The sequence below is a fragment of the Phodopus roborovskii genome, unplaced genomic scaffold (genome assembly GCF_943737965.1).
Source record: "Phodopus roborovskii unplaced genomic scaffold, PHOROB, whole genome shotgun sequence".
Classification (NCBI taxonomy): Eukaryota; Metazoa; Chordata; class Mammalia; order Rodentia; family Cricetidae; genus Phodopus; species Phodopus roborovskii.
The window spans coordinates 676,035-703,959 of NW_026126410.1; the positions used below are offsets into that span (position 1 = coordinate 676,035).

Sequence of the window (27,925 nt, forward strand, 5' to 3'; positions counted from 1 at the left end):
AAATACTTAGATGGAATATTTGTGCTCCTGTGACCAGTTTTGGAAGCAGGGGCCTTGAATTGTCTGCCTCAGAGCATCTATTTCCCCCTTTCATAGCTAGCACCCCAGTTCCTGTGGAAATCTATGTGGTCTCTGGGAGGTTAAAGAGTATATTGTTTATCCCCAGCCACAAGTGTGATAGTTAATATCTGTCTACATCTATAAACATTGTTTTTTATAAATAACATTACCACTAGTATTCTTACTTGGCCTGGTGTTCCAAACCCCTAATCCAAGCTAGTTAGGAGGCCAAGGCAAGAGGACCTCAAGTTCAAAGCCAGCCTGAGCAACTTAAGGAGAATATGTCTCAAATTAAAAGGAAAGGGGAGGGGGAGGGCTGGGATATAGCGCCATTGTACTGTGCTTGCCAAGCACGCAGGCAGACTCTATGAAAAAGCCTGAGCAACATAGATAGGCACATGTATGTCAGGCCTTTTCCTGAGAATTCTAGGCTTTCACACTAATAAAAGAATGGTGGAATTCAAACCACCCCTTCCCCTTTCTCCTGTGGGGTTAGGAGGAAGCTAAGTCTCAACACAACATATCTACCAGTTACAGACCTGATCTAGATCCCTGTGTCAAAGGCAGGGGGATCCACTAGCTTCCTATGGGACTGTTCTTTAGCATCTTCAGATGTAAATGAGGTTAGAGTACCCATCACACAGGGGTATGCAGAGCTGATGGAAACTAAGCATTTACAACAATGCCTGGAGCATAGTAAATCCAGGCAGCAGCAGCAGCAGTGGTGGTGGTGGTGTTATAGTGTGTGATAGAGCCTGGGGATAAGGTTGACAAGGAAGTAAAGGAAATGGCCCCAGAGCTCCAATGACCTCTGAAACCTTTGGATCAAACTGAGAAAGCAGTGTGACAAGCATCCTATCTCCAGACTTTCCAGTGACACAAACTTGGAAATACCTTTTATGATTTAAACCTATTTTGGTTGGGTTTTGGTTGTTTCCACGGAGGGAGGAATCCCTTCCTGCTTTAGCCTCTGAGTGATTTCTTTTTGCCAGAACCACAAAGCATAAAATGTTTATTCACACCCCTTCCCCCAGAAAATGGAGGTGCTGCCTCTCTCCAAGGAGTGCCAGTTTTCAGTGGCTCTAGGAAGCCCATTTCTACCCATCCATGGGGAACTTCCTCCAATACCCTCAAGGGGATTTATCCTTCTATGGCAGTCACCCAGATGATTTCTGGGTAGTTGTGAACACACATTTCACTGAAGAGGAAACAGGAATGAATTATAAGCAATGAGTAGATGATTTGCTTGAGGAAAATGCAAATTATAAACACATCTCATCTCAAAACCTCATCAACTGTGCAGTCAAGGGGTTCATAAACTGAACAGTTTACAGCTTACTGGCATCACGCAAAGATGAACATGTTACACAGCACTACCTCTACTGGCTCTGTCCTCAGATACTCACAGACATGCACCCTGGCAGACACAAGAATGTGTAGTGATGCACTGTGGGGAATAGCAAAGGGCAAGAAAATATCCACAGCACAAGACTAAAAAAATGATACAAATATTTACTTAATGAATTCCAAAGACAATGTGAAAGAACTACAGCTACATGCAGATGTGGACACTTTAAAATTATGGCTTTGGTAAGGATACTTGCAGGAAACCTACCAAATGTTACTTCATAGACATGTGATGATTATACATAGGGGCATGTCAAAGCTGGAAAGCAATAAAATGCTTTAAAAACCAAAAGGATAGTTATGGTTTGGAAGAAGAGGACACCATTCATAGAAGAGTATGAGAACTATAATTTTTTATATTCTAATTCAATAATATGAATGTTTGTGTTTTATCTTTACATTCCTTTGTGTGCATATTTTATTGTGATAAAATATATAACGTAAAGTTGGACATTCCACTTTTTTATTCCAATCATTTTATGGCTTGGTGCAATTAAATTCATCCATCTTTTTGTACAATCATCTCCCCTACCCCGCCCCGCCCCACCCCATCTCTAGCACTTTTTATCCCCAATTGTGCTTTAAGTTAATCAAGAAATCAATGTCGGGGGTGAAGAGATAACTCATCTGTTTAGAGCCTTTTGCTGAAGGCACAGGCATAGTGGCTCACATCTGTAACTCCGGTTTCAGGGTATCTGATGCCCTCTTCTGATCTCCAGGCATCACACGCACGCATGCACGCACACACAGACAAAACATTCATACGCGTCAAATAAATCTTTTAAAAAACCATGGCCAAGTTTTGACTCAGTTTTCTCTGAGCTTCGCCGTTTTAGCTCTTACGTCTTTGATACTTTTTAGTTTTCATTCTTCCGCATCACAAGAAATTTTTAAAAAAGATCCAGAAAGGACCCTCCCCGGTTTACAAAGGAAGATCTTGGAAGGGAGGGCAAATAACATTTGAAGTTCGACAGTCAGCTGCTGCAGGGAGCTAAAAGCAGCACCTGCATTTCTCAGTACAGACAGCTGTTCATAAACTAGCAAATAAACCTCCCGGAAGTCCAGGACTTCGGATCCGCAGGCAGCGGGCTCGGGTCCACCCATACGTACATCATCCGGGTCACGTCCCCGCCCACGAGGCCTGGGAGTTCTGAGTCCCTAAAACACTGGAGCAGGTCTCAGACAGTCGGGACAGTCGGGACAGTCGGGGCAGTCGGGGAGCAGCAAACCGTACGCCTCGGGACTCCGCTCCGCTGCCGAGTGTTATCCAGGCCTGGCTTTTTGCCATGCTCTCGTCCTAGAAACCCTCTGGTCCCGCCCCGGAAGAGGCGGAGTATAGAGGGCTAAGGCTCTGATTGGCTTCTCTGAACAGTGCGAGCTTGGCGCGAGTTTTGGCAGCCGGTGGTGGAGTCTGCAGCGGTAGGATGGCGGCGCGGAGAAGCTTGAGATACCTGGGATTCCCGGGGTAAGTGCTGTTATCCCGCACGCCGCCCCGGGGCTCAGCTTATCCCAGAGACTCGCCGACACGGCCGGGCCTCGGTTCCCACGGTTCGGGTCCTGCAGCCGCGGGGAAGGGATATAGTCCCAGGAGTCAAGCTGGGCTGGAGACTAGCGTTGCGTTGTGTGACAAACGAATATGTAAGGAATGACCTGGTTGGTGGTCATTGCTTTTTCTGCTTCCCAGACCCAGCTGCTTTCGTAGTAGACAACCGGGACCCTGGAGCCAAACCAGATCTCTAGCGAGTGTTTGGGATGGCCTAAATGCCTAAAGGACATACAGGGTGCGTCGGGCATCCTTTTTCTGTAAAGAGAGATGAAAGAATCTGAAAAGAGGTCGCTAAATTGTGCTCTGAAAGGTTGGTTCTAGGATCTCCTAGCGAAGGGTCTGCTGGGAGTATCTGGCGCGCATTCAAAGCCTGGTAGGGATCTGGGTAGGTAGGCCTTCCGTGGGAAGATTGCCTATGGAAAATGGTGTTTGTAGGTACTACAAGACACAGATGGTGGTGGAAGCCCACACTCGGTGAGCAGTGGGAGGTTACAAGTCAGCTGACTAGGGAAGTGTTCAAGACTTGATCTGCTAAGCCACTGGTTTTGTTTCAGCATACTGAGGCTTGCGGCTTGTGAAATCTCATCATTCACTCCCAGAACACTGACACACTGGCACATACAGCAGAGATTATGTATATGCTTATCTTAGAGATTTCCATCGTTTGTAAGTTACTCTAGGATTCCAGTCCAAAGCCAGGACTGTGTTTTTTTGGAGCACAGACAGAAAGGCGGAAAGAAATTAGGCTAAGCAGAGTGTGCCACCTGATTTTCATAACTACTTCTGTCATGTGGGTCGATCAGAAGTTACCTAAGTTTTCTGAACCTCAGAATTACAGTCTGTAGTTATCACAACGCAAATGTTCTATAGGTCTGAGAATTAATGCTTGGAATTGGTTAGAAATGGGAAATCTTAGCCTCAGCCCAGAGTTTCTGTGGTATCAAATGCTGGGGGTGTGGTGACTTCAGGCAACTTGTTTTTTAAACAAGCCACTTAGGCAAAGCAGCAATGTTTAGTCCCCCTACTTCAGTTCTGGAGATGAAACCTAGGGCCCATGTGTGCTGGACAAGTGAACCATTGGCCTGCACCCCCAGCCGGAGCCTTTTAGGTGGCTCTGAAATCAGTTAGTTTGAGAACCAGTGTGTGAGGTGTTAGAGTACAGTGGGTACCCATGCAGATGCGCAGACAAGTTCTGAGGAAATTCTATACTGGGCACAGCACTTTGATAGCATTTTATTGTGACTCACAGGAAGACATACCTTTTATGTTGTGACCTAATGCACACTGTTGAGATGGTTCCCAAAGGGGGTGTGTCTTGAGCACCTCTCCCCCCAGTCTGCTCTCGCAGATGAGCACTGATGAGGAAGATAATTTGGAAAGGATTGCCTGGGAAGGCTCACAGCTTATAGTGCTTTCCCCAATTACTGAAACATTTTCTGACTCCCGCTTTTGACTTTGTTGTCTATGTTTTAATAGCGCAAAACATTCAAAGAACACTCTGGGAAGAACACATTCCAGGAAACACGTAAGTAGTCCTTGTTAATGTGATTTTTTTTTTTTAAACCATTGGAAAAAAAAAACTATCATTTTATGGGAAGCACATTTTTGTAGACTTCTCTTGACAAACTCTTTTTATGATAGCTTTAAAAAGTACTTTATCAGCTGGAGGTGGTGGTGCACACCTTTAATCCCAGCACTTCGGAGACAGAGGCAGGAGGATCTCTGAGTTTGAGGCTAGCCTGGTCTACAAAGTGAGTTCCGGGCTACACAAAGAAACCTTGTCTTGAAAAAGAAAAAAATGCTTCATCTGATATGGTGGAGAAAAGGAACTTCATCAATACTTCAGAACCATCTTGTTTTTTTGAGCCTAGACTGACATTTATTTTATTCAGATATTTGACATCATGTAAAGTTGCATAAGGTTCTGTACTGCCATTTTTCATTTAGAGTAATTTCTCCCTGATACAGATTTTAATGGCTGTGTGTGGGTTTCTGGTATTCCTCTTGATTCATAGTATAGTTTTATTTTTCTTCAGGAAGGGCATGTTAAAGGCAGGCACATTTGTTTAACATACCTGATTGCTAATTCCAAACTATCTGTTGCCATTTCAAAATACTGTGATGAAGGTGCTTGCTTTTTGAGAGTAGGGCTAGCTCTTAGAGCACTTCTGGCCTTCCCTCTGTCTCTGGCTTTCTCATCTTAAGCAGCTCCCTGCCCTGCTGCCCTGACCCTAGCCTTCAATGTGGTGAATCCCTAGCGACCTCTGGGGGATCTTGCTCAGCTCTTGCCCAGCACTGCTCAGAGAAGCTGAAGTCCACTGTGGCCTGGAGTGGGGTGGAGAGGGGGAATGGTTCTTTACTCACTTTAGCCCCCTTTCCAGCCTTTCCTATTGGGAATCAGTGTGTAGAATGGATTTTCTGGGCCTCCTCCAGGTCCTCCCAGTGGGAGGTAGTAACCTTGTATGTGATGGAGGCTTCTTTGGCTTGAAAGCAAATTGGCCGTTTCTTGGTTTCTTGGCATTTCTCCATACAACACCTGAATGAGGCTTTTCCCCTTTCCCCGAGGCTTGGAGTTTTCTCTGCCCATGTTATTGTATATCTTTATATCTTCCAAACTTTTCTTCCCTGTAATAATAATATCTCTTGTATTTTGTAAGCTGTCACAGAAGATTATCTCATTTTGGTCTTTCATGGGGATTAGAGTTTAATCTGTGTGTTGAACTAGATTGAACTGTAAGCCCTGCTCTCTGTCCTGTAAGGAAGGCAGCTTTACTCTGGGTGCTGTCAAACTGCTTTCTCTGGGGAGGGGATCATAGTATCCCTTATATCAAGGATTTAGGTAAATGATGCCTGTAGCCAAAGGTAGCCTGCCATTTGTTTTTGTACAGCCTTGTGAACGAAGAATGGTTTTTGTTTGTTATATTTTAAAAGGATATAAATAAGGTGGATGATGGCTCACACCTATTTATAATCCTAGCACTTAGGAGGACTCCTGTGAGTTGAGATAAAGGCCGGCCTGAAATACACAGTGAAACCCTGTCTCCAAAGAAGTAAAGGTCAGCTAGAATGAAAATGTCTCAGACCTGTGAAAAGGGTAGGAAATTTTAGTGCCTAGAAGTCAAGTTCTTTTGAAGCACAGCCATGTTTATCCCTTTCTAGCCTGCTAATATCCGCTTCCATACATTATGGCTGTGCTGAGTAGTTGGTACAGAAGTCTAGTGGCCGATAGAACCTAGTGTCGACTCTCTGGTCTCCATAGAAATGTTTTAACCTTCCTTGTCTTGGATCATCAAAGTAGACTGAGGTTCAGAAAGCAGCGGGTGCTTCCATGGGCCGTAGGACTAGCTATAGGGTGCTCAGGAGATGAGTGTGGGAAAGTCTTGTCTCCATTTCAGTGATTGACCTTATTCACTTTTAGAAGGCTGGTCAAAGGCACAAGCCTAAAGATGTGTTTCGCTTTCCTGATAATTCTGATGTCTCAAGCATGCTGGGAGAAATGGAGGAAGAAGAGGAATCGTATGAGTCCTTCGGTTAGTATTCTACATTCCTATTCAGGGCTTGGGGATGGTGGTGCTTAGTTAACAGAAGAGCTGTGCAGTCATCCCCATTGTCTAATCCAGAGCATTGTTTTTGTCTAGAGAAACCTCCTGACACCAGTCAGCCCCTGTTCCCATCCTTTGGTCCTTGGACAATTTACTTCCAATCTCTATGGGTTTGTCTCTTCTGACATTTCGGATAAATAGAATCATAGAATATATATCCTGCTCTGGTGAGCCTTTTTGAATTAGTGTCACATCTTCAAGATTGTGTATTTACTTCATCCTTAAATTTTATGGCTCAATAATGCTCTGTTGGCTTTGGTTTCTCTTTTTCTTGAACATTCATGGTCAAGGGTGTGTGGGTGTATGCACACACCGTGCACCTGTTCAGTTTTCTGAGGCATACATACCCCTGGGACAAGAACTGTTGCATTTATAGCAACTCTGGTATTAGCATTCTGACTTATTTATTCTAGCCAGTCTAGTGGGCATAAAATAATGTCTCATTGTGGTGTTGTGTGTATAGAGGGTTGATCTGTGACAATAAGTTCTACTATTTTAACCAGTTTTAAACATGCAGGTCCATTCACACTGCTGAGTAGCTATCTCACCGTTCATCTCTCAATCTCCTTAACTCAGATTCTCTGTAGCCATCAAGCAGCTCTCTGTTATCCCAGCCCCTGGCAACCGCTCTGTGAATTAAGCGATTCTAGGAGCCTCATGTAAGAGGAAGGTACATGCTTGCTTGCTTGCTGTTTTTGTCAGGATTACTATTGCTGCGATGCCCCATAGCCTGAGTAAGGTGGGAAGGAAAGGTTTATTTGGTTTACACTTCTTATCACTGTCCATCATCAAAGGAAGTCAGGACAGGAACTTATAGGACAGAAACTTAGAGGCAGGAGCTGATGCAGAGGCCATGGAAGAGTACTGCTTACTGGCTTGCTCCTCATGGAGCTTGCTTTCTTATAGAGCCCCGGACACCAGTCCAGGGATGGCCCCACCCACAATGGACTGGGATTTCCCCCATCAGTTACTAATTAAGAAAATGCCTTACAGGCCTGCCTGCTGCCTGATCTTAAGTAAGAGAGATTTTTCTTAATTGAAGTTCCCTCCTCTCTGATGTCTTTAGCTCTTGTAAACAATCCAGCACACTAGTCCTCTGTAACTGGCTGATTTCATTCAGCTTATTGCCTTTTGGTTCATTACTCTCACCATGTTTCCAAAGTGCTTTTTGTCCTGTTATGTATGTGTTGCTGGGGACGGGCCCAGGATCTCGAATACAGTACAGGACTGACTTTGTAAACCCGATTCCAGCTGGATGTGCTAGCATGCTGTCGTCATAGTCTTTGGGAGTTGGAGGCAGTAAAATCAAAAGTTGGAAGTCACAGCCTGGGCCACATGAAGCCTGGTCTCAGCACAGCAGCAACAGGAAGCAGACTTTGTCATCCACTCATCTGTCAATGGAGATTTGGTGTGCAGATGCCTCTGAGTCTCTGTTTTCACTTTTGTGCAGGGTACCCACAAGTAGGACCACTGGGATGTGTGTCGGCCATACCAGTTGTATGTAGGGTTGTATGTATGAGGATTCCTCAATACTGTTTCCCACAGTGGCTGCCACAGTTTGTATCTTACCATCAGTGTGTGTGGTAGACTTGCTTTCTCTTTCTTTCTTTCATTCTTGTTCTCTTTCCTCTTTCCCTGGTTATATTTATCTAAGGGATGTGCAATGTATCTAATGGCTGTATGTGCTTTTCCATAGTGGTGAAAAATTCTTCTGGGTGAGCTCTTGATCAGTTGTAAATCATGAGTGAAGCTGACTGCCTTTGGAAGTTCAGGATCAATTTATTTGTCTTTGTGCATCCACTGATGACCCCCTCCACCCACATCTGTAGAAAAAACAAACACGACTGCGTAGTCAAGGGCATCATGGAATATATTATCAACCTTAAAACATGTGGTTGACATGTTCACTATTTAAGCTGCTATTTATTTTGTGAAGAAAGTTTTTAAGTTTGTACATCATGCTAACATTTGAACATGAAAAAAAAAATGGTTGCTTGGCTTTTCTAGGCTTCCTTGCAGCAGTCAAGTCTGTCGGGACTGGTCACCTCCTTTGCTCCTTCAGATTTTCTGTCCCTGCCACATTACCCCCTCCCTCCCAGCAGGTAGGGACAGCCTTAGCATCACCCTTTCCCCCGCCTTCCGACTAAGGCCATGTTGTCGCCTCTATCTCCCTTCAGGCTCACTTGCTCTAGTGCAGAGGCTCACGGTGCAGGTGAACTGTCAGGGAAGGGGAGCGAGAGAGAACAGGCCCTCCCCAGTGCCCTCTAAGGGCTTGGCACTGTGTGAGTAATGGAGTCAGAGAGGGGCACCCCATAAACCTGAACAGTTACTAACGGAGGCCTTGGCTGCCCGGGTGTCCATACGACAATGCATAGTGGTCAGGAAAGACCACATTAGGCTTCTTCATGATTATCTTGTGTTATGAAATCATTTCTATTAATAGACATGAGGATATAGATATAGGATTTGAAAACATGTCTTTACTTTTATTATTATTATTAATCCTAGCACTCGGGAGGCAGAGAACTATAGATCTCTATAGTTCAAGGCCAGCCTAGTCTATAGAGCTAGTTCCAGGACAGACTCTTCAAAGCTACACAGAGAAACCCTGTCTTGAAAACCCAAAATAAATAAATACATAAAATAAGATAAATGTTAGGTTTATTTCACGAGAATGTTTTGCTTGCATGTATGTCTGTGCCATTTGCATGCTTGGTGGCCATGGAGGCCACAGGAGGGTATTGGGAGTCCTGGAATTGTAGTTACAGAAGGTTAAAAGCTGCTGCGTTGCAGGTCCTGGGAATCAAGTACAAGTCCTTGACAAGAGCAATAAGTGCTCTCAGTAACAGAGCCACCTCTCCAGTCCTTGAAAATGTGTTTTTATTGGCATTAAGGTTTGTGTTTTCTACTGAAGCATGAGATTGAAAGTTATCTGTGAAGTGGCTTGTGTAACAGACTTTGACTCTGTTGGCCATTTAAACAAAGATTTATTACATACCATTGTCAGGGAATATAACAGTTGCCCAGACAGCCAGCATTAAATTTGCTGTTTTGGCTTTGTAGACCCTCCTCTGCACAGTACTGCTATTGATGCCGAAGAGGAACTTTCCAAACACTGTGGGTCCTCAGCCTCTCCAGCCACTCACGGAAGAGAAGAGAGTAGACGGTATGGGTCCATCTCAAACAGTTAGGGTTTTTTGGTTCCTTTGTTTTATTTTGGGAGGGTTAGATTTACTTTTACTGTTTTTAATTATGTGTGTGGGTGTGTACAAGTGAGTGCAAGTGCCCAAGGAATCCAGAGGCATTGGATCCCCTGGTGCTGGCAACTCTTATACAGGAAAACATTTCATTGGGATGACAGCTTACAGTTCATATGGAGGTTCATTCCATATCATCATGGTGGGACATGGTGGTGTGCAGGCAAACATGGTGCTGGAGAGGTAGCTGATAGTTTTACATCTTGATATGCAAGCAACAGGAAGTGAACTGACTCACTGGGTGTGGCTTGAACATATCAAAGCCTACCACCACAGTGACATACTTCCTCTAACAAAACACACACACACACACACACACACACACAAGGGCTAGAGGATGACCCTGGATGTCTTCCTGTCACTTCCTACCTTACCTTTGTGAGACATAGTTTGCTGATGAACCTGAACCTCAGATTGGCTGGCCAGGAGCCCCCCGGGGTCCTCCCGTCTCCACCCCAGTCATCACTGGGATTATTGCCTGCTTTTACTGTGAGTGGGAGGGAGAGGGACATTTGAGAGACCAGTTTGCAAGCTGTTTTCATGGTTGGGGTGGGGAGGGATGAAGGGAAGTGGATGGGTTTGAGGCATAGTCGAGAAGCATACCAGTAGGTCTTGATGCTGGAGAAGAGTGGCCACCGAGGTAGCTCTGGGATTGCTTCGTGGTCACTAGATTAAAGGGTCAGTGATGCTGCTTCCAGAGGAAGGACTTGGGAAATAAGACAGAGTTTACAATAAGTGCCAAAGGAAGTTAGAGTGGAAGGAGGCCTGGAAAGAGCTTAGCATGTCCCTGGACCCCAAGAGGCCTCTGTGACGGACAGTTGTCCCCCTTCCCTCCACCCCTCCCTTCCATCTGCTTTGTCATGGAGAGGCCTTGCATCTGAGGCCAACTTTGCTGGATCCGATGCCTCTAGCTTTAGGTGTTGTTACGGAATCTTCCACTCCCCTCTCTGCCTGTGGCTACCTACCCAAGCCTCCAAATTAACACAGGGCCTTCTGTGTTCTACATACAGCAGCAGGTGGCCCAATGATGGCCCCAGTGACCATCCGAGGAGTTGGGACCAGTGGCTCAGGTGGAGTGCAGTTCTCAGACTTGATCTCATTGGTCCATGATTACTTGCCTAGGGAAAACTGACATGAGCAAGTGTGAGAATCTAGAAAAGTGACAGACCTGCCCATGGCAGCTAGGAAGCTCCTCACATCCCACTTGTTGTCATGCTGAAGCAATGTATGGAAAATGCTATGTACAAGATACTGATGGCTTGTTGTTTGGCAGTTTGAGCCCTTCTGAAAATGAAGCAAGTGGAAATGAGTCTACAAAGACCAGGGCAAAAAAGGTATGTGGGAGTGTTCTTTCTTCTATCTTTATTTGTAAGAAACTTCATATTTTAATTGGAGTAGATGTAAATAGAGAAAAATATCCTAAAGCAGTATTTCTTTTTTAAGAAATGTCTTAGAAATTTCTTTTATAATAAAGTAAGTTTTTAAAAATTGTATTCATTTATTTTGCATTTGTATGTATGTATGTGAGCATGTACATGTTACAGTGGACAGCTTCTTCACTTTTCTACCCTGTGGATCTCGGGTCGAACTCAGACCTAGTGGCAAGTGCTTTTCCCTGCTGTACTATGAGACTGGCCCAGGAATATTTTTATATCCTGAGTGTTAGGAAAGACTCTTCAGCTTTCTATTCATCCAGTCAGTTTCTGTAGCATTCTATGTATTTAGGTTGTGGTTTACAAAGGCAGAGAGGATTAGGTGGCTTTCTAATCATGCTGTCTTCTACATGACGTTTTAAATGAGAAATGGGAATTCCATAGTTCCCTGACACTGTAAGAATAGTAAGATTTGAGTTTTCTAAACTAGCAGTGCTGTTTGCTTCATAGCCACAGAGAAAGCTCGAGCCCATCAGCGATGAGTTTGAGAGCTCTGAAGATGATGTAAGGAGGAAAGTGGGGTCCACAGAGAGAACAAGTGCTCGGCAGCACCAGGCTCCTACAGCGTCTCCAGCACCCACCTTGAAGCCAGTCAAACACGTCACTCCTGAGAGGACAAGACCCCACAGCACTCAACCCTGCGCTGTAGAAGAGACTGGAACCGTACAAAGACAGCTGGTGAGCAGTGTTTGCCATCCGCCCCTCAGAGAAAAAGTTCATTGAAAAGACTAAGGAGGAGGGCTGGAGAGATGGCTCAGCTCTCTTCTTGAAGACTTCAGTTCAGTTCCCCGTACCTGTATCATGAGGCACAACTGCTTGTAGTCCAGCTCCAGGGGATCTGACACCTCTGACCTCTGTGCATCCATGTGCCATCCTCACCTCCCTGCCACACACACACCATGAAGAGATAATAAAAAGAAATCTAAGAAAAAGATTAAGGGGGAAATAGAAATTTTCTTTTAGCTGGGCAGTGGTGGCATACGCCTTTAATCCCAGCACTTGCTTGGTAGACAGAGGCAGGTGGCTCTCAGTGAATTTGAGGCCAGCCTGGTTTACAAAGTTCAGGACAGCTAGCACTGTTACACAGAGAAACCCTGTCTCAAAAAAAAAAAAAAAAAAAAAAACTTTTGATTTTAAAAATAAGTTTAGAGCTTTTATTATAGAAAGCAGTCTAGAAGATCTAGAAAGGAAGATACATTTATGTATAGTTCTGTAACCCAGAACATCTGCTTCCTGGTGTGTGTTCACAGTCCTTTCCACAGCACCCCTTTAACCAGTGTTTGCACTCTGTCCATGGGTACCTATAGTATCTATTGATGGAAATTGCAATTTTGATTCTTTGGTGAGTTTCTTTAATTATTTCTTTTATGTTAAGATTTTAATATGATCACATCATTTCTCCCTTTCTTTTCCTCCCTCCAAACCCTCCCATACAACCCTATTGCTCTTTTTCATATACATGGCCTCTTTTTTTTGATAATTGTCAGGGTGTGCGTGTGTGTCTGTGTGTGTGTCTGTGTGTGACTTAGTGCATAAGTACAACCTGCTCAGTGATGGATTTCTTTGTAGTAAAGTCTTCATATATGCCCTTGATTTGTTTCCTCCTGAAAAAAATGCTGTGGATCACAATTTGTTTTAAGGTAATTGAGCTGTAGTATCTTTTGGTTCATATTCTTATATATTGTTTTATTAACTCATTTGGTTGAATGTTTTAGATAAATAATTCTGCTTATTATTGGTACCAAAGATATACCCTCATGAATTATATATGTAACCACGAGTTTAATCATAGGTATTCTTATAAGAGAGATGGAGATTAGACATAGAGGGTTATGTGACAATGGGTGAAACAGTCCTGACACCAGCCATGGCCACCAGAAGCTGGAATGAACAAAGAATGCCCCCCTCCCACTTGCCGGAGGCAGGGGCTGGGGGCTGCCTGTATCTTGACTACATCGCCTCGGTTCCACAGGATATTCTCTATTAAGAGTGTTGTTCCCTTCCTGGGCATGATTGCAATTACTTCATCCTTTGTTTCCTAAACCATTGTCTGGATCCTCTTTGGGTCAGTTTCTCTTCTGTCTGATTTTGTCTTGACTCTGGGTCACATTTTCTTGTGTGTTCGTTTTAGTCTAGGACTCGAAATGTAGTCGATGTTGTTTAGGGATGTTGAGCTCTGCGTCCTGTCTTCCTGTGAGTGGCAATCCCAGCAGACTCTACCTGACATTTGTATGGTGTTTTGAAGTTAGAGGCTTGATTTTATCCTTTGCTAGCATGAGTGTGTAGAAAGCCTAGGACATCTACCAGTATCTAACTTAGTGGGACTCCGCCTCTCTCTTTGTTTATAATTGCCCACAACTAATTACCACAAAGTTAGTCACTTCTACATGGACGATTTATCATGTTATAGTTTCTGTAGGCTGGAGTCTAGCTTCAGGTTAGCTGGCTCCTCTGCTCAGGGTGGTAGAAGCCTGAAATCAAGGGCTGTCTAGGGACTGACATCTCAAGTGAGCCTTGGATTTCTCAGATTTCACTTCACTGAGACTGTAAAATGAAGGTCAATCCTTGCAGGTGCTATTATGTGACCCTTGAAGTACGGTGCTTGCACCTGCAGAGCCAGCCCCACACTCCAGGTTAAGACAATGTGTCTTACCCACACATACAGTCCAGGAAGCAGACCCTGGCCTGTTCACAGGTGCTGCTTGCATTTGGGAGGGAGGGAATTCTGCCTGCCAGTCATCTTGTAATCATTCTTACCACAACCATTGTGCTCTTGGTGGATCCCATCAGGAGTTGGCTTTAGGATTTGTCAGGAAGGTGGGCCTCACAAACTAGGGAGTTCCTCAGCATGTTTTCATTGCTGTCCTCTCTCAGACAGGTTCCCTTCAGCATTCCCACAGGTGTAGACTGTTCCACCCCAGCCTGTTGCTCTCATGTGCTGGAACCCCTTGGCCTAAGATAGTTCTTCAATCTTTCCTAAGAACTAAATAGGAACTATATAGTTAATATCAGTTGATGATTTGCTAATGTTGTTGTCTTAATCTTTAAACTATAGAGAAAAGAAGTTTTCCTAAATAGATATGCTATTTATCATCATCATCATCATCATCATCATCATTATTATTATTATTATTATCATTTTGGTAGAAAACTCGGAAGAAAGTGAGGCTGTCTCCCAGCAGAAGGAAGAAATCAAGAAGGGAAGCCACAGACTCAGGTACAGAACAGTGCTTTGTGCCTTGTCACTAGTATGGGGTGTCTCTAAAACTTCCTTTTTTTTAAGTTGTCTTAGTTGTTGAAAGGGAGGGTGTTGAGATAGTGTCTCTCTGGATGACCCCAGCTGGCCTTGAACTCACTATGTAGATCAGGCTGGCCTTGAACTCACTAATATCCATCTGCCTCTACTCCTCCAGAGTACTGAAGCTGAAGGCATACACTACCATCTTAGCTAAAACTGCCACTTGATTAAGAAATTATGACTTTGGAGTAGCATTTTTTTTATCATTTTATCATGAATTTTTAAAAAATGAGTACTATACATGTTAGTACTCCCCTCCTCCTTACTTGTCCAAAGTTCAGTTCCCAGAACCCGAATCAGGCAATTTACAACAGTTCCAGGGCATCTGTGCCTTCTTCTGGCCTTCATGGGTACCTGCATACACTCTCACAGACACATATACATGATAAAGATAAATCTTTAAAAAAGCTTTGTGTAGATGGAATTACATGTGGTAGTCTATTTGGAAATAGATTCATTCTGTTGAATCATGTCCTTGCTCATTACAGGGCTATTATAAATAAAGTCTGATGACCCACCCCATCCCTTTTCCCTTCCTTCCTTCCTTCCTTCCTTCCTTCCTTCCTTCCTTCCTTCCTTTCATTTTTTTATTCCTTGCAGTGGTAGGGATTGAGCTCCTGGCCTTGCCCATCCTAGGAAAGTACCTTGAACTACACCACAGCCTCCTTGTGAACTGCCTCCTGCCCCATGGACATTCTTAAACACAAATTTCATAAACATGTTTTTATTTCTCTTGGAGGAACAGACAGGAAGTTGTTGAGTCATAAGACAGATCTATCCCAATTTTACAAGTCATTGTGTATTTTAAAAGGGTACTAAGAATAGAACTGGTGATGTCATGTGAACATGTGTCATAGAGTTTACCATAGCTGAAAGGAGACCTCTCTCTGCAGCACATTGATGTGTAGACCTTCTCAGAAGGCGAGCCATAGTCACAGGAAGGAAGTGACAGCAGGCAGGTTTGTTAGACTCTGCCCTGCATCAGGAGAAAGGAGTATGGTTTTAGCTGTTTTACACCCTTATAGGACTACTTTTGTTCAGGATTCAGAGTCCTGGACCTAGAGCCAGATTGCAGATAATGAGTCTATTAAACTAACATGTGCTTAATATTCTAGATGCTTCTGAAAGTATGCATATTTGGTGTCTGGAAGGAAAGAGGTGTGGTGACATCATGGAGTTGGATGTTATTCTGTCTGCATTTGAGAAAATTTTCCTGGAGTATAAGTAAGTCCTCTGATGTTATAATGCATAGACCTGATCAGTTGTGCTCAGAGTACCACCACGGTGTTCTTCCTAGTTTTCAGATCATTACATTTTAGATGTCTACATTTTCATTGTAATCCTTCTACATACATTGGTTATGGTAGTTTCAAGTTATTGAATAATCTATTCTAGATGTTCCTCATAGACTTTAATCTAGAAATAAGTGCTTCCCCCAGTACTGTTAGTTTTTCTCAGTCAGAAAGTATATGCCAAGTATGGCCACACTCCAGTCCTGCCATCCCCCTGTGAAAGCAATTGTGGAGAAAGAGGCACAGCTGCACAGCCTCCATCACTCAAGGCAAAGAGCAGCTGCCACATCAGGGCTTCACTCCCCCACCCCTCTGCAGCAGGCTTTCTTTTGGGCCACCAACCAGCTCCCAGATCATGACACGGAGACTTCTTATTGGATATGAATGCTCGGTCTTACCTTATGCTTATCCCACTAGCTCTTATAATTTAAATTAACCTGTTTCTCTTCTTCTATGTTCTGCATTGGAGCTTTTTACCTTTCTTTTATTCTGTATGTCCTTTTCCATGTCTGGCTAGCTGGGGGCTGCCTGGCTGGCCCAGGGCCTCTCCCACATTTTCTCTCTTATTCTCTCTTCATTTTCCCTTTGAGCCCAGACTTCTCCTACTCTTTCTCTCTGCCTGCCAGCATCTACTGCCTGGCTATTAGACATTCAGTTTTTTATTAGGCCAGTCAGGTACCTTAGGCAGGCAAAGTAAAACAGCAACACATTTTTACATAGTTAAACAAATGCAGCATGAACAAATGTAACACATCTTTACATAGAGTAATACTCCACAGCACCCCTCTGAGCAGCATCAAGATAGGTACACACCTATCTCCTCCAGCCTGGGGTTTGCTGGGAAAAGTTGGAGAAACAGCTGAAACAATCAGGTCTTGTTCATTTTCCTCCAGCACAGGTCCAGTTTGGTTTTTTCCTGAAGAGAGTGATATAAAACAAAAATCTTTTAAAATGCAGCCTGGCAGAGTGGATCTGAGAGACATGGATTAGCTACACAGCTGTGAACGCATCTGGCTTTTCTGAGAATAAGACCCCCTGGGACAATAGTTAGTGAGTCAGAGATTAGGAGCCTCCCTGGGAACATGGAGTTGGCAAAATGCAGGTCTAGCAGTTTATGAGATGGGAGAGGGCAGAGGCTACATACTGGGAGGAAGGGGCTGTGGAGGCATGGGACTTCCTCAGTGCTGGGACGGCACGGGTTGTGGAGACTCTTAATGCTCCTGTGGGAGATTTGTCCAGTACTCGCCTTCTGAAAGAAGGGAAAGGCTGGCATGAAAATGTCTAGGAAGACAGGCTTACGTCCAAGGAGGAATGCCCCGTCCTGCTGTGAGCCACAGTGTTGGGCCCCACCACTGACATTGTTCTTGGACTTAGTAACCCTGACTAAGGATGTTTAAGGGTAGCTGTAAGGAGACAACGTGAAGTCCAGCAAACTGCTGTCTTCAGCTCATGGGTAGAGTCTAATGGACAGAATTTTTTCCACTGCTCTAGAAGAATGCTGGTGGACTCCAGAAACATCTGTGCCCCCTGTCATTTCCTTCCTGTTGCTGTGATAACATACCCTAAGAAGCAGCTCAGGAGGAAAGGGGCTGCATTTTAGATCAAGTTCCGGGTTGTGGTCCATCCTTGTGAGGGAATTAGCTGCAGGAACTTGAAGCACATCCACAGCCCAGAGCTGACAGAAGGAATGCAGACAAGCTTGCTAATTCAGCTGGCTTTCTCCACTTTATACAGCCTACACCTCCACCCATGACATGGCAATCCCCCCATTCAGGGTGGGTTTTCCCACCTCAATCACCTCTACAGGAAATATCCCTCACTGACATGCCCCCAACACGCTCTTCCTAGCTGATTCCAGATGGTGTGATTGACAAAACTAAGCATCCCATCGTGTCTACCCACCCTCCTCATCCCAGACTCTGTCCTCTGCCCTCTTACCTCATTAAGCTGTCAACTGTGGTGCTATCTCTTTACCCAGGAAACCCATCCTCCAGTGAGCAGAGAAATGCTTAGTCACCCTGCTTTAGCTGTCTTGATAGTGGTGAAGTATACAAGTCATTTCTTCTCCCTGCAGCAGATACTTTTATGAATATTGGTATATTTTAGTTCCTCCTAGTTCTTTCTGTTTAGATAGCCAAGAGTGCAATTGCTGGAGCACATGATATTTGTTCTACTTTTTTTGTAAATTGTCCCTAATGCTTTTCTGAGAACTATACACACACTTTATAGTTGTACTCTCAGTGACTGGGAAAACGGCCCAGTAGATAAGAGGGCTTGCTGTGCAAACATAAAGGACTCAAGTCTGGATCCCAGCATCCACATAAAAAGCTAGGTGTAGCTGTGCATGGCTGTAACTGCAGTGCTATGCAGTGTGGGGACAGGAGGGTAGCTGGGCTATCCTCCAGCCTAGGTCCTGGTTCAGTGGGAGACCCAGTCTTATAGGACTAAGGTGGAGAGTGCTAGAGCAGGGCCCCTGCTGTACTCTGTCCTCTGCAAAAGCACAGACTTGTTCCATTATCAGATACAGGCTTGCAGATGTTTTGTCGCATTCCATGGGTGGCGTGCCTTTTCATGCTTTGGCTGTGCATTTGCTGTTCAGAGGTACTTAGGTTAGGTGGATACAATTAGCCAAAACATACATGTGAAGAAATACATAACCCAAGTAGATCTGTATCTGCTTTTTATAGGAAATAGTTGCAAAATCCTCAACATAATATTAGTACATTGATTTCAACAATGTATTAAAAACAAATAAATACTACCACCAGGTAAGATTCATCCAAGAGATGCAAGTCTGATTCAGCTTTAGAAAGGAAAATAAATATTTACAGGCTAAAGATGAAAAGTTAAGTATTTGACAAAATCTAATACTCATTCGTGATTTTTTTTTTAAAAATTAAAGCTGGGAGGTAGTGGTACATGTCGCCTTTATTTCCAGCTCTCAGAAGGTAAAGGTAAGTGGATCTTTCTGAGTTTGAGGCCAGCCTGGCCCACAGAACGAGTTCCAGCACAGTCTCCAAAGCAACACAGAAAAACCTGTCTTGAAAAACATAAATAAATTAGGATAGAATGAGCTTCTTTAACTTGACAAAGAATTACCTACAAGGAGCTTTTTCATACTGACCATGGTGAACGAGAAAGGGTTTCCCATCAGCAGCAGGAACCAGGCAAGACTGTCCCGTCTCAGCAGTCAGTCTAACAGCTAGCACAGTACATAAGGGAAAGTACAGGGACTGCAAAAGAGCAATCCATTACATTGTGTGACCTAGTGGAATTTAAAATTAAAAACATAGCACCTCTTACATAAAGTAATGCCCCACCCCCACCCCCCCCAAAAAAACCCACTTAGATTAGAGCTGTGGGAAGAAAAGTACAGGACTGTGGTGGAAGAAACCAGAGTCAGTGCATAAATGCAGCAGTATTACTCATTTACAAATAAACTCAGTATGGTTGGAATGTCGGTTCTTCACAACTTCTAACATCAGGCAATTGCAAAATCTCAGCCAATTCTGCTGTGGCCATTAACTCACTGTCCATGCAGAAGAGAAGACTGAGGGTAGCTGGTGCCCTTGTTGGTGCTCACTAGGCAGCTGTGGTGCTCAGTGTGGTGTAGGGCTGTGAAGACCGTAGACAGAGCAGGGAGCCCGTATGCAGCCAACTAACTGTCAAAGGAGCAAAGAGTACAGTGGAGGCCACCAAAGACAAACAGTGCCTGCGTGCTGTACCCCTTAGTTCCAGAAACCAGTCTGGCCTGCATTTGCGTTCTAAGCCAGCCAAGGCTATGTGGTGAACGCCTGTCTCAAAAATTAAACGAAAACACAGGTGCTGCAGCAGTGGGACATCCATAAGCAACAGATACTGCCCAGATCAGATCACTGCCCCTTAGCAAACGCAACCCAGATCAGATCACAACCCTAAATGTAACCTGCAGAGCTCCTAGAAGAGAACACAAGGGAACAACCTTGGGTTTGATAGAGACTTGTTTACAGAAAGAACACAACCCATCGAAGTCCATAAGCTGGTCTTCAGGGATCAATTTCCTCTGTATGCAAGAAACTTTCAAGCGTGAAAAGATAGCCCACAGAATGGGAGGAAACCTTAGCGAGAGACTTATTTGTCCCTGACTGACTCATGCAATCCTAATTACATTAGGCAGGTCACAAAAAAGAAAGACATGAAAGTACAACTTGAAAAGAAAAGATGTGATAGGAAAGGGAATAAGTGAATAATGGGGCTTTGCTCAGATAATGTGTGTATGAAATTATAAGAGAATAAACACTTTTTGAAAGAGGTGTATGGTAAAGGACTGCTACTCAGAATTTACAAAGAACTCTTAAACTCAATGATAAAACCACTGGATTGGGGGTGTGGCTCAGCAGTAAAGTGCTTATCTAGAATGTTCCAGGTCCCAGTTTGTCAATTGACTGCCCAATCTCTTCAGAGGCTGGAGACCAAGCAGTTACTGTGTCCTGCCTCAAGGTTCCCAGAGTCTGCCCACCAGGTTTCTCCCTTCATCCATTCTCCCCTCCCCTGCCTCTCCCCTCTCCTTTCCCCTCTCTTATTCCCAGTTTTATTAAGTATATGAAAATGCTATAGGTTTACATTGCTATCTTAGGTATTTAAACAATATGTGCCAAACTGTATTTACTTAAGTGTCATGTAAATAAAATGTGTCCTTCCTTCAGAACCCTTTATAATATCAATTTTGGCCTTCTTAAAACAATTTACAGACAAAGAATAGAATCTGAAAGATGTAGTCAAGCCATCAATGAATTTTATTTTAAAATTAAAGGAGAACTCATCAGAATGGTAAGTTCATTGATAATTATATTGCTTAAAATTTTGTATTTGTTTATTTTGAGGTAGGGTTTCTCTGAGTAGCCCTGGCTGTCCTAGAACTCAGAGATACGCCTGCCTCTGCCTCTCGAGTGAGAGTGCTGGAATTAAAGGCTTGTGCCACTGTGCCTGGCTGCGTCAAATTTTAAGCTGTATTTGGAAAGTATCCTGTAGTTGTAGGAAAAAGTTTGTATTTGCTGTCTTTGTGGCAATAAACACTTGGGAATTACCCTTATTTCTTTTGGGGGTTGTGCGGATGTGGCATTGTACACATGCATGTATGTGGAAGCCAGAGGCCCATGCCAAGTGACTTCCTCCATCGCTCTATAACTTAGTTTTTGAGGCAGGGTCTCACTGAACCTGAAGAGTATTGATTTCACTAGGCTGGCCAGCTGGCCGGCCAATGAGCTCCAAGGAAATCTCCACCAGCACCCATTAAAGCCAAATGTGCTGGTGCTGGGGGTCTGAACTTTTATGACAGGCAGTTTATCAATGTGTCTCCCAGCAGCTTCTCATGTGGAACTTGAAATACTTAATTTTGGGAAACTAGACATCCTTGTCTTTTTGTTGTCATTGTAGCTTAAAGAAGTCCAGGTGCTGAAAGCTCTGAAAAGGAGGAACGCCAAGGTGAATCGCTGGGTCTCAGTGAGCCACGGGGTAGGAAATGGGAGGAAGTAAACACCTGCTTTAGTTTATAACCTGCACAGTTTGTATAAGGGCTTTGTGGTTTGGGTCAGGTTTTTATTTGATTTTGTAACGTTAATGGAGACTAAGAGATGGGGATCTCTGCTAGCCTGCTGTCATTATGATTTAGCATCCAAAACAAACAGCTTACAAAGAGAAAGGTTATTTGGAGTCACTGTTGGAAGTTCTGGTCCGTGACTAGCTGGCTCTGTTATCCTTTGGGGCCTGTCTTGAAATGAAACTGCTAAGCCAGTCAGACCAGAAGCAAGAGAAGGAGGGCCCTGTCATCCCCCAGTTTCCAAAGCTGCCCACTAAGCGGTACCCATCTGCCTGTCCCTCTGTGCTTCCAGTGCCTAGGACAGTGTAGGCAGAAGTGCTGAGGCTTCTGCTATGTTAACCTAAGTAAATTGTATTGCTCAGATCATTTCCGACATGGAAAAGAAACGGCAGCGTTTGATTGAAGTCCAGGACGAACTGCTTCGGTAAGATAATGTCCTGCTCCTGCAAAGAACTCACCTAAAGGGCAGTCGTTTTTTGTCACTTAGGGTAGTGCTGTTGCTGCTGTGACCCACAACAAGCCCCAGGTGTCCTTAGCACTTGATGATCAATGGCAGCAGCTTGTGGTGCCCAGTTGCAGAGCCTTAGGACAGTCAACACGTATCAGTCACCCACCATGCCTGGTCTGGCCTCAGACAGCTTGATCACAGATGTAATGAGTAGGATTAGACTGCTTGTAATTTGAATCAGGCTCTACCACTGACTGCATGACTTGGGTGAGGTACCTACTTTCCCAATGCCTCAGGCCCCTCTTGTATATATGGGTATAATTGTGTTGCTGCTCAGAGGGTGTTGTGGGAGGCAGTGAGTAAGCCTAGGAAGGGTTCTCTGCAGTGACTCATACAGATGGTTCTGCTTATGCTGTTCGCTTGTTTGATTTTTTTTGACAGATGGTCTTGCTGTGTAACCCTGACTGGTCACTGGCTCGTAGTTACTGTTGAGACCACATTCTGAAGTCTAGGGTTGGGGTGGTCCCCATGCACTGGTTAGGAACACTAGTGCACACGAGTCTGGCAGCCTATCTGTACATTTTGGCCTTCTGAGATGCGGAGTGCTGTGTGACGCAGAGGGTTAAGTGAAGCAGGGCTGACTGTGCTCTCCACTATTAAGATACTTCAAAAGAGCTTGGACAGGCTGAGGATGTGGTTCAGTGGTAGACCACCTGCCTGGCATGAGCAAAGCTGTGGGTTCAATTCCTAGGACCACATGGGTGTGGTAGCAGGAAGCTTGAGCAAACATTTGAAATACTATTTAAGTATTAGGTTTTAAAGTGACCGAATTTTGAGAGAGACAAATTAGTTATCTATTCCATTGTTTACAAATTTAGTCTATGGGAGACACTAGAAAATGTAGTCATTAGCTCTGGCCAAAACATGGAAAATTTGGGTAATGTATTTATAACGATGGTAACAGTTCACAGCTTCCTTTATGACAAGGGCACTTTCCTAAATGCTTCACTCATTTGGCCCATTCTTAGCCAATGTGATTCCAAGGAAGTAGGTTATTTTATGGCCCTTTTATAAGGCTCTGTTTTGTTACATGGGGCATCATTGTGAAACTTGAGATGTATTGAGACTGACTTCTTTAGTTTCTCCTCTAGATGTAATTATAGTAAGACAAACATTTCAAAAAGGCTTAGTAAGGCAAAGTAGATTATAGTTTTAATTTCGCAGATGAGAAGGCTAAGGCACAGGGGAGTCACTCCCCTCCAGACAGGGAATGCAATCCTATACCTCTGACCCCACCACCTCTTCAGTGTAGAGTTTGTTGAATAAATGTTGCAGTTGTTTAGTGTAAAGACCCCTCCTGTTTTTTAAATTGAAAATAATTTTTTTATGTTTCTTTACCCATCGGTCTCCCCTCCCTCGTCCATCTCCCTCATCTCCCAGATCTCCCCAAGTTCCCACAAACTCAATGCCTGTTTCTTTCTCCCTTTAGGAAAACGAGAGAAAACAAAGCTTGAGAAACACACTTGAGAATAGTTGTTTTTGCAAGATCAAGCTGGCGGCCTTTCTTCCTCCCACCATAAGTCACAAGTTATTCCTTTTCTTTAGAGGTGAAGAAACTCAGCCCTAGAGAGGCGACGGTTGGCCCAAGGTTGTGTGTCTTTCTATCCAGGCCTTGTGGCAGTTTCTCCACTGACTTTATTTGGCCTTGGAAACTGGAGGAATCTTTTTTTTTTTGAGACAGGGTTTCTCTGTATTGGTTTGGAGGCTGTCCTAGAACTAGCTCTGTAGACCAGACTGGCTCAGAACTCACAGAAATCTGTCTGCCTCTGCCTCCCAAGTGCTAGGACTAAAGCCGTGCATCACCAACAACTGACTAGCTGGCGGAAATTTTAGTAAGAGGAACTTTCTACATGGCTTCCTAGTTAAACTGTCATGCCAGCTATCATGTTTAATCCAGTAATTCCCAGGGCTTGTGACTAGGTGAATTTCAGCATCTGTGAGGCATGTTCACCATAGCTGTCACTGCTAATTGTATATCAGTTAAGATGAACGGAAATGTAGACTCTTACATTCATAATCTGAGAGGCAAGCACAGATCACCTAGCCCACCCTTGACTTTTCCTTCATCTCCCAGGATGCTCAGGCACTGTAGACTGTTGGATTTTATTGTATGTCGTTTATATGGGAGAAAATTCTTTTGTTATTTTTGGTTTGGGTTTCTGTTCTTTCTTTATAGTATGGGCATTTTAATATTTTCAGTCTACGAACAATATATATATATATATATATATATATATTTATATGTTTCTATTAATTTGTATCTTAAGATTTAAAAAAATTTTGTCTAGATTAGAACCACAGCTGAAACAACTACAAACAAAGCATGACAACCTTAAGGAGAGAAAGTTATCACTGAAGAATTCCATGCATTTCTTATCTAATTTAAAACAGCTGCATCACGACTATTCAGAAGTTCGAGAGAAAGAACCAAAGAGGAAGGAGAAGGTGAGTCCCACTCATCTTTACTGTGCAGCAGCAGATGTGGGCATTCGCTTGTAGAGTGTCAGTGGCTTTGAGAAAGCTAACGAGCAGCATTAGTGAAAGTCATCAGTTCTTAGCTACTAAATGAGAAGCATTGTGCTGCTCCTGAGTTCCCCCTTCTGAGAACTGTACTCAGGGGTGGTGGGTACTGTGCACAACTCTGCTTTATTCCCACCAGTACTCAGCGGTGTTGTGAAGACCAGCCACCTTTAGTTGTCTATTCCATGTTCATGCTTCCGTAGCTGTTTCACAGAAATGGTAGGCATGGCTTGAGAGGTTGAGGAACAGCAAAAAAAAAGTTGGGAAATTGTAGCTTCCTATTTTAATACACTTTGAAGTAGCTCCTGGGACTTTGCTATTGCTCTATGACATCCAATTAAGACTAAGAGAAATGTTTGCTAAAATATTGTAAGTTTGTATACGTAGTAGAACTAGAAAAACAAGACTATTCTAATAGAATTGTATGTTGAATTGCCCCAATAGAATTTTGTACCAAATTACACTAAGAATTGTGTATAGAAAGTGATACGTAATTACACACATGTCTTTGTGCATCAAATGATCAGGTTTGTATTCTTCACCTCTAAATTCAGCTTTTAGATCTGGTATTGATCTAAGTTTTCCTGATCTGAAGATTTGTTCATATATTACAGCTATAAAAATATAAGTTCTTAAAATATACCTAAAGTTTATTTTAGGGATTTGATTACTACATTAGTGAAAGTTTACCTAATCTACACAGTCCTTGGTTAATCACTCTTTGTACATGGTAGGCAAATGCTCTCCCTGATCTACCCCAAGACTTGAAAACCAAGCTGCGCTAACTGTGAAATATACTGCTCTCACGAGTGAGGCTGTGTACCTTCCATTGCCTGTTGTACTGTTACTGTTGGGCACCTACCCCACCCTTTTTTTCCTGTGACATCTGGATGTCACATTTCTTCCTAAATGAAGCCCACAGCTCCAAGTGAATTCTTCCCATTCCTTAGAGAGCAGATGCTTGAGGTGTCTTGTGTGTAGGCAATGATCCCTACATCTGTTTGGTTGAATTCTCCATTAACATGGTTTCTGTGTAGCAGAAAACAAATCCCATTCTTATAAGGGGGTCACCACTGTCTGGCAGCTTTTCTGCTCAGTTTTCATTACTAAGAAAAATACCTTGGAAACACATTTACCAGCAAGCTGCCAAAAGTACGGTAGATCTTTTTTTTTTTTTTTTCTTTCTTCTTTCAGGTAATGACTTTATTTTTTCAGTTAATATAACCAGCCCACAGTACAGTGTGCGAAATCACAAAGTACAAATTCAAGGAAGGGAATGCCTTTACTAAGTCACAAAACTTTGGCAAATTAATACAGTACCCATTAATCCAATAAAATACTATTTTTTGCTGGAGTTATATATTACCTTAGCACTAATTTGTACTCCAAAAATAATCATTTAAGTACCAAATCCAAACACTGGTTTCCAAGAGGGCAAGTTATTTTGTACAAATTAATGGTATTTGAAATTATACAGTTTCTCTTTTTAAAGTGAATTCCTCAGGCAGGTGGATCCAGTTCACAGCAGTGGGCAACTGTGTGGACATGAGGGTGGCTGGCTTTTGCTGTGGTTGGTCCACAGCCAGACAGTGTTCCAGTACCTGACAGGCTCTAAGATTCTACCTAAGGAGACTTGACAGCAACAATGAACACAAGATTTTCCAGTCAGTTCCCTCAAGCCCTTCCACCTGAGACGATCACTTTGATTTAGAAGTTCTCCATTGATCAAAAGCCATAGCCTTATCCCGGCTCATAAAAAATTAAAAAATAAATTATAAAATCTAGCTAAAATAGCTGTATCTTTTAAATAAATAGATATGTCAACTTGTAGGTGTACCAATTTAAGGGGAATTTAATTTCCCTCAGATAGTTTACAACAGGAAGTTTGACTTTGTTAATTGTTTCCAGGTCATGAGTTGGATTTAGAGTTTTAACTTTGTCCTTACATTTGGATTGGCAACCTTTAAGACTTAATTGATCCAATAAGTAACTTTCTTAAATGACAGACACCTTTGAGATTTTTTTTTTTTTTTTTTTTTTTTTTTTTTGCTATAGGAGACTTACTCCATTAGTTCTCGTAGTAAAAGGAAACTTGCTCTGTATACTAAAAACAGTTATTAAAGTATCACTATATGTGAGTCTAACTAGTTTTTCCCATCAGCAGTATGACTCATCTAGCCTTCCAGCTCTATTGTTTAAAGCAAGAACGATTTTGGGAGCCGAAAAACACCTAAAAACTATCAACTGTCAGCTGGGGAAGCTCCTTGAGCAGGAATGAGAAGACCATAAGCTGAGTTAGCCTCCTGCTGCCATCTGCCCTGGAGCCGTCCGTACTCTTGACAACCAAACTCCCCTTCTGAAAATGAGCATGGCCTACTCGTCAGAATTTATTACCATTTTGTCATTGAAACCAGATAACACCAGTTTAACTATGGCTTCTAAAATAAATGGTTGGACAGTTGCAGTTCTGATTGAAATCTATTGACATGATGTTAGTCATCACTAGACGTAAGAGTTCTAATCTACAATAATGATAGTGCATACACGATAATTTTGGCTCAGGTAAGAAGCAAATTATTATTAGAAACTAAGTGATAAAAAACAGTTGCTATAAATAAGGTTTATAATAAGTTAATATAATTTGGTTTGTTATGGTGTTGAGGATTAAATGCAGGGCATTGCACATGGTATTTTACCCTTGGGCTATATAGCCCCAGCGCTAATTTAACATTTATGTAATAAATCTCAGGCTGCAAGCAAATTGTAGCCTCATTATGTAAGTCCTATCCACAGTTAGCTACTACTCTGTAATGCTTCTATAATTAGTTCATCAGGAATATCGTCCATTGCACTCTTGTAACCAAGAAGGCTCCTGTCTGCAGCATCAGCCAATTCCGCATCTTCTGTAGCTTCTAAAAAGCAGGAATCATCTTTATCATCCCAGCCAGCATCAGAAAACTCGCCTGCTAACAGGTTACTGGATGCTGGGTTTTGAGAATTCTTGGTCAGTGAGTTGCTGGTTTCTCCTGCTTCATCAGAAATGAATTCCTCCTTTATATTTGTGGGAAAGAGAAAAGATTAGTCAGAGTATGTGACTTCACTGCACACTCCAAATATGTTAACAGATGACATAATGACTAGTTTTTCAAAGTCAAATAAATGCTAGGTTCCTGTTGTCAAGAACAGTTACCATGGGGAAGGGTAAGTTAGCTCAAATGTGATTGCTTTTGTAGTGTGGACATGGTTGAAACCCCAGGCTAAAACTCCCAGGCTGAGAATACTTTCATTTGACATTTTGGGATACTGGAAAAGAAAAATTTCACCAAAGCCAGTCACCAAAATAAACCAGTAGCTGGGAATATAGCTCAGGGGATAGATGAGGCCCCAGGTTGAAGTCCCAGCAATGCAAAAAAAAAAAAAAAAA

The 27,925-nt window shown here is 43.1% G+C and overlaps 2 protein-coding genes across 7 annotated transcripts in view; one reads left to right on the forward strand and one right to left on the reverse strand.

Annotated features, from left to right (window-relative positions):
• Positions 1-2,862: 2,862 nt before the first annotated feature.
• On the forward strand, positions 2,863-26,962 carry Cenpu (centromere protein U). 2 transcript variants are annotated; one of them, XM_051182381.1, is made up of 13 exons: positions 2,863-2,932; positions 4,490-4,538; positions 6,432-6,543; positions 9,679-9,781; positions 11,146-11,206; positions 11,756-11,983; positions 14,453-14,522; positions 15,719-15,827; positions 20,626-20,704; positions 21,311-21,358; positions 21,836-21,897; positions 24,270-24,426; positions 26,666-26,962. In XM_051182381.1, the coding sequence occupies exons 1-13, from the start codon at positions 2,892-2,894 to the stop codon at positions 26,777-26,779; spliced, it is 1,233 nt and encodes a 410-aa protein (XP_051038338.1). In that variant the 5' UTR covers positions 2,863-2,891; the 3' UTR covers positions 26,780-26,962. The 2 variants fall into 2 exon arrangements, with proteins under 2 accessions (XP_051038338.1, XP_051038339.1); XM_051182382.1 differs by having other exon boundaries at positions 6,435-6,543.
• Primpol (primase and DNA directed polymerase) overlaps positions 26,756-27,925 on the reverse strand; it is a 29,536-nt gene continuing 28,366 nt past the window's right edge. For 4 of the 5 annotated variants that reach the window (XM_051182378.1, XM_051182376.1, XM_051182379.1 and 1 more), the window contains one exon: positions 26,756-27,552. In XM_051182378.1, coding sequence (XP_051038335.1) covers positions 27,295-27,552 — 258 coding nt within the window. In that variant the 3' untranslated portion in view covers positions 26,756-27,294. The remainder of the gene's footprint in view (positions 27,553-27,925) is intronic. The other variant, XM_051182380.1, reaches the window with a different exon arrangement.